General features: G+C 31.5%; 1 protein-coding gene across 1 annotated transcript; it reads right to left on the bottom strand.

The window, feature by feature from the left end:
- Positions 1 to 956: 956 nt before the first annotated feature.
- Positions 957 to 3846, bottom strand: LOC107903785 (protein NRT1/ PTR FAMILY 3.1). The gene is made up of 4 exons (XM_016829949.2): positions 3724 to 3846; positions 2818 to 3035; positions 2169 to 2731; positions 957 to 2087 (listed from the first exon to the last, which is right to left on the bottom strand). Exons 1-4 carry the CDS (start codon positions 3773 to 3775, stop codon positions 1175 to 1177), a joined length of 1746 nt encoding a protein of 581 aa, XP_016685438.1. The 5' UTR covers positions 3776 to 3846; the 3' UTR covers positions 957 to 1174.
- Positions 3847 to 7382: the final 3536 nt, after the last annotated feature.

Raw genomic sequence — 7382 nt, 5'->3', positions numbered from 1 at the left:
AAAGCAGCAAAAAACCATGAAAAACCAAAGGATATTTGGTATTTTTGCACATCAATGGCTGCATAAAAGCCCAAGTTCCTTTTTTTTTTCTTAACCTGTAAAAAACTAAATACAGATTCTCTCACTTTAGAATTGCAATTATACACTAGCAAACAATGAAAAACAAAACCCACTACTTTCTTCATGCTGCAAACTTGGCTATGCATAATTGTACATCCCCCAGAAAAACCAGAGTTGTGTAATCCAACACTGTTATGCAATCAAATGTTAGTATTTCTTTTTCCTAATACAACGTTTTCTATATATTGGTACCATCAATGTATTGTAACACTTTCAATAAGTTTAATTTCAGCCGTTTATATGTTTAATTGTTTTTCTTTTAATTTCTAAAAAAACAAATATTGTAGAAATTGTGAAATGAACTGATTGCAATTTTTTTTACATTAGTTCAGCAATTTAATAAATTAACAAAATTTTCCAACTTAGAATTGATTGGGTAGTGAGGGAGAATTTAAGAAAACGATGAAATCAGAAAAAAGAAAAAGAAAAAGAATAAAAGAAAAGGAGGTGCAAGAGGACGCCACACGACGATCCATGATTGGTTAACGTTGCCATGTCAGTAAAAAATCAACGACTTTAGTCTCAGGTATCAATATAGTGGATGAAAAAAAAGTTTGAGTACCAATCTGGGACAAAAAAAATAAGTATCAATCTGGGAGAAATGGATAAATTCGGGTACCACTTTTATATTTAATTTAAATATTTAAAAATGGTGATACTCTATATTAAAGTATTCAAATTTTGATGATGATATTATTAAAATCTTTATTTTGTAAATAAATTGAACTAATTATAAAGATATTCTTAACTTTAATAAAAAAATATCAAATCAATAATTTATTAGTGGATTAATAAAATTTTTAATGGTAAAGTAGAAATGATGGTGACATACAATATAGTTTATCAAAAGATATATTAATAAAACTTGAGCTTGTAAACCCCTTCATTAACATTCATTATTAAATAAATGCTAAAACATTTCAAATATTTGAAATATTCGCATTTAATAGATAAAATATAAAGATGTGATAGTAAAAACGTGAAAATTTGATCATATTCATATCACACGGACCCGAGTCACCAACTAACATAACTCCCTTAATAGCAAAGCCAACTAAGCTGTTTCGTTTCTAGCAAGCTCAACTCCTTTTTCTGAAATCTTCTTTCCATTGAATTCACCATCTTCTTCTTCCTCTTTAACCTCTTCTATTGGTTTGTAAGTATAAAGATAAGCACAAATTATGTAATAAATGAGATTCAGGACTTGGATCCCACTAACAAGCCAATAATAATATTCAAGTTTTCCCCTGTTCAGATTCCTATCTGGCAACCAGTTACTGTTTTCACCTGTGTATTTATGAACAAGCGAAACCAGCAATGTCCCAATGTAATTCCCCATGGAAATGGCTGTCCAATACAGGGCTGCTGCCGTGCTTCGCATGCTTTCCGGCGACTGGTCGTACAGGAACTCCAAGTGTCCAACTGACATGAAAACTTCGGCTATGCCGTGGAGGCAGAATTGAGGGACTAACCAGAACACACTGATGGGAACTATGGCTTTGGGATCATCCAGCAAGTTGTGATGGGCTGCGACGGATTTCCTTTTGATCTCGATGAACGATGAAACGATCGTGGCCACGATGTTGATAACAAAACCGATTCCCATTCGTTGTAAACACGTGACGCCCGAAGGCTGTCCAGTGAACCGTCTTGCTAGCGGAACGAAGAGGCGTTCATACAATACTAGGCCAGAGAGCGTTGTTAGGATGCCAAAGATGGACAGACTTGCTGGTGGGATTTCGAATGATTTCGACAAGTGTCGGTCCATGGTTCGAGCTTGTTGGATTACGAAGCTATGCAGGTGTGAAGATGAGGTGACGAGTAAAATCCCAGCAGCCCAAATTGGCAACATTCGGATGATAGTTTTAAGCTCTTCGACTCTATGGACTGTGACTAACCTCCATAGATTAGGTGGGTTGGAACTTACAGACTCGGATTCTGTCACTACTGCAGCTTTGTCTAACCATCTGAAAACAAAGATCGAATAAGCAATTCAAGCCATTCGAATACGCCTAAATATCGGACACAAATAAAGAACCATGGCTTACTTGTATTGATCTGTATGAACAAGTCTTCCATGAAGAGAAATGGCTGCATCAAGCTCCTTGTTCTGGTACAAGAGCTTGGGATTCTCTGGTGCAGTTTCCTTTCTTTTCTTAAAGGCTGCAACAATGACTTGAGCCAATCTAATCAGTGGACTGCCACCTGGTTCGATTTTCTTATAAAGGGGTGAGCCCATAACAAAGGCAATGATTGATACGATCATGGCAATGGTTGGGATTCCAAGACCCCAGCCCCAACCAACATTCTCTTGTACATAAACCACCACTGTCAAGGCAGTCAATGTGGCTAACACCATGCTAAAATAGTACCAATTGAAGAAATTCCACTTTTTGGACCGACCCGTGATCACTTTGTCCGAGCCGAATTGGTCCGCGGCGAATGTTACAACGCAAGGCCTAATGCCGCCGGTGCCTAACGATGTGAGGAGAAGTGAAATGTACAATATCCACAGTTGAAACGTTGAAGCTTCCTGGCAGTTCTGTTGTGTCGGGCAAGGGGGCGGACGGAGCGATGGTAGCACTGCTGATAAGGTGATGCTAACCAAGCCCTGCAACAACAAGGGCAACATGATCCAACTTATTGAAAAACTAGTTTGGCAGTGAGGGATCCAAAATGAGTGCAAGGGATCGATACCGGTTCGTAAATGATGGATCCAACAGTGATGGCCCAAAAGCGACCGGCGAATGAATCGGCAATCAAAGCACCGATGAGGGGGGTAAAGCTGGCAGTTCCACCAAAATTGGTGAGGGTGTTGGAGGCTTGAACCAGTGGCATGTTTAGTTCTTGAGTCAGATACGTTATCATATTGCTATGGAATCCACTTGAAGCAAATCTATCACATATTTCATTTGCTGTCCAAATCAAATTTCCAATACAGTTAGTTTACGAATCCGGATTCAGTCCATGGGTAATGTAATAGTTAACAAATTGGGGATCTGAATTTCAGCTTTTAAGATTTTTATAAGAAGGGTTATGCCACTGAAATGAAAGGCTAGTTATTGCATTTCAACAGGGGTGTAGAGGCTAAAATACTGTACAAGCCATTATACTAAGATTAAGATTGTATTATATTCTTTTTATTTAAAAAATAGTTAAATTAATTCAGATGTAGTTAAATTACAAAATAAATCTATCTTTTTTTAATAGAAAGGATTAGTTTATCCATATTTTAAGTAAACGGGTAAAATGTAATCTGATTCCCAACGTAAAAATCTTATAATACCTTTATAAGGTGTAGAGGTATCTATGACTATGCTCGGGCCTATAACATTTTTTTTTCTAAATTCTACCATTTTTGTAAACAGTACCTATACAATTTTTTTAAAAAAAATATTTAATTTAATTATTTAACATATTTTTCTTCTATTAAGTCATTAAAAATATACTTATCTTTAATAATCTACATTAAAATACGATATATATAATTTTTAATATGAAAAATAAAATAAAAATGAACTAACTTTGCTCAGGTTTTGAATACTGTAAGGATTTATGAAATCTGAAATAGAAAAAAAGAAAGGACAGAGAATGCAAACTAACCAAGAATGAATGGCATTGTTTTAATGCCACCAAGCTTCTTGTTGTTGAGCATGGGGGCACCAAGCTTCTTCAACAAGCTTGTTGGGAGTAGGCAAATCCATGGGGGCAGGTTTGTTGTCCATGGTGTTTTAGCAGCTACCTAAGGTACATATAGGGTGGTGTGGGTGGGCAGTGAGTATATTATGTGAATCAATGATGAAACCGATGAGAAAGGTTCAGTTGAGCTTGACTTTCACTATCATAAGTGACGTCTGATCTTATGTCACAATTTTCGAGCTTTACTGCCATTTATATATATATTTTTTGTCCATCAACAACAAGAAATTCATATCTGTCTTTATAATAATTACAACCTGTTAAGATTTGAATTAGATTGGTTAGATAGAAAATCACAGTTTAATTGAATAGAATTAAAAAAATTAATTAAACTGTCTTTTTTTTTATTTTTAATAATTTATTAAGAGAAATGAGAAAAAAATGTGAGAATTATGATATTGAGTTTTTGGATATTTTTATTTTTTTTGTATATATTTGATCAAACTTAGCTAATAATTTATTTTAGCTTTTTAGGCAAAAGAGTTAGCAAGAAAAGCAAAATTGCAGCAACTTTCAAATCGAATAATTACAACCGGTTAATATTTGAATAAGATTGGATCAATCATAAGACTAATTAGATCGATGAGGTATCAGTTGAAAAAGAGCTATCAGATTAATTGACTCATGAGTTAGTATGGATCAATTGAACTAAATAAAAAAATCAATTGAATCAATTGAACTGTTCTTTTAAACATATATATTTTAAAATTTTTAATGATTTATTTAATCGAATCATACGAGTCGCGAATTGGTGGCATGATCGATTCAACTACTAGTTCAATTCTGTAAACCTTAGTTAAGATGCTTTGAGTTTACAAACTTTTTTTTTTGTAAAATATACTTATAATTATTCAATTATTAGTAATTTTTTTAGCACTTGATTATGAAAAATTATAAAATGATTATTTATTATAGACTTTTTTTGTTGTCACCAATTTTTAAAATGCTAATGAAAAGATGACATGTAAGCATTTAAATTTTGATATAATAATTTTTATCATTAATGTTTATACATTTTGTTAATTTAGCTTTAATTCTTAAAAAGTTAACTCTTAATATTTACATATTACCTTAATTTCTCATATTTTTTACACAAAAATATAATTCAATTTACAATATATAAATTAGAAATAAAAACATTTTTAAGAAAAATCTATTTATTATTAAACAAGATAATCTCCAATTATGATTTTTTCTTATACCTGAAATGGTTGAAAATTTAATATCTCTTTATGACAATTAATTCATTTTTTTTAACTTGAGTTCGTGGTCATTAATAAAGTAAATCAAAGCTAAAAAAAATAAACGAAACTATTGGGTTGAATTAACGAAGTGGGTTGTTTTATTTTTGAGGAATTGAATTTGGCATTTTTCAAAATTTGGATAGATTTATTTGTTCTTCTTCTTTTTTGCCATGGAAATAAGCATAGAGACGATGTCATGAAGGAGATGAAGTGGCAGCACTTTAAATACTCCTACACATCGACCAAATCCACTATTTGATGCCGGCTTCCGCGATTGATAATACAAGTTCATTCACAACTCTATTTGAACTACTCCCGACTCTTCAAATTATTTAGCTTATTCATTCCTCGGACTCGACTGAAATTACTGCATTTCTTGCTCTGCACTTTAATGATTTCAAAGCCAACTTTCATTTTTCTTTTAATATTGAGTTAATTGAGAGAGTGTTGAAGCTTTTTGTGTTCGTCAAGGTTGTTGAAATTGGGTAAGATTGGCAACTGGTTAGTACACTAGTTCGGAGCAAAGGAAAGAATCGATAACCAGCAAACCAGTACAAGTCGATTCAATCGATATAATAAATCGGTTGAGCCAAAGGTTAAATTGTTTTTTATAATTTTTAAATATGTTTATATTTTAAGTTTTATAAAATTTTAATAATTTATTTACTTGAAATTAGATTGGCGGTTGGACTAATCGAATCAATTAAACCGAGAATCGATGACTTGACTAGTTTAACCATCAGTCTTGTTCCAAAAATGTTGGTGTTTTCCAAAAAGGGTAACAACTATATTGACAATAAAAAGGACAACTCACTTGAATCAATGTTGAACAATACAAGCATGAGTCTTATGAAATCAGTGAAGGTTGAGTCGGTGGAGACTGAATCATCTCAACCGTTAGTTTTCAATCCAACGATTAGAGACATGAGAAAATATGAGAATTATGATCTTGAGTTTATGGATGTTTGTATTTTTTGTATATATTTGATTAAATTTAGCTAATAATTTTTTAAGTTTTTTAGACAAAAAGGTCACAGAAAAAAATTTATAGCAAATGATCAAATTACACAATGTCTAAACGTTGAGGGCTAAACTTTTTAACATCAAGACTAAATTGATACTATATAAAAGCTTTGAAGGTTAAATTTATTATTATGACAAATTTCAAAGATGTTATGTCATTTTTCGGTTAGCTATTTAACTACTAATGACCAAACAAGATATATCAAATAATTAGATAATCATTTGGTAATTTTTCATAATTAAATAACAAAAAATATTTACTAATAATTGAGTGTGAATCAATAGGTAGCATATATTTAGAGATCTCATTATAGTGTGAGATCTCGTAAGATCCTTTTAAATAATCGTTGAAATAAAAAGGAAGAACAAGAAACACAAATCTATTGTTGACTATGCCACCTAAGATTTACATTGAAAAACGTAAGTTTATTTTTAAACAAATTCAATCGGTTTTAACACTAAAGAAAGAAAAATTAATTTCTAGAGAAAAATAACATATTGATAGACCAATTTAACAGATTCTAAGAGACGAGCATAATTTTTTAATTTTACAAGAAAAATAGATTTCTAAATAAAAATTAACATATTGATTAATTAATTTAACAAATTCTAAGTCACCAACGTAATTTCATAATTTATGGTATAACTTAACATACGATTACGTCTTCATCATTTCTTGAAAATCATGAAATAGTTTACCAAAAATAAGGAAAAGGAAAGTATTACATCAAAATCAAATGCAGCATGCGTTTGTATAGGAAAATAAAAAACAGCATGCGTATTAGATCTTGTGCAGTTGGTTGTTTTTTGACAAGGACAAGCCGAGTCGAGTAGGTTTGTCCAGTAATTAAACTTCCAGATTAATGTGAATAGAATTTTATTTTTCATTCAATGTCAAACCCAAAACTTTATACGGTAATTTATTAAAATATTTATTTTTATTTGCTTTAGTTACGTTTTAGTGATTTATATTTGAAATATTACGTTTTAGTCACTTACGTTATTATTTTGTTACGAAATAATCACTTTGTCGTTAAGATATGTTACCTCCCAAACAATAGTCCGACATGACAATTAAAATGAGTTTTAAATGCCAACGTAGATGTCCAACTGAAATGATAAAAGTTAAAATTTTTTTATAAAAATAGAATATTAAATTTTGCCTTAAAACCTAATTTTCTCCTGTTTAAAAAGAAGTAACAATTTTGGGTTTTTTTGTTACCATAAAAAAAGAGAAGAGGAGCAGAACAATAGAGAAAAAGAAGAAGAGGAAGAAGAAATAAACTCACCAACCTC

Source organism: Gossypium hirsutum, chromosome A10, assembly GCF_007990345.1.
Source record: "Gossypium hirsutum isolate 1008001.06 chromosome A10, Gossypium_hirsutum_v2.1, whole genome shotgun sequence".
Classification (NCBI taxonomy): Eukaryota; Viridiplantae; Streptophyta; class Magnoliopsida; order Malvales; family Malvaceae; genus Gossypium; species Gossypium hirsutum.
The sequence above is the reverse complement of the archived record's forward strand: the minus strand, read 5'-3'. Positions and strand labels throughout refer to the sequence as shown.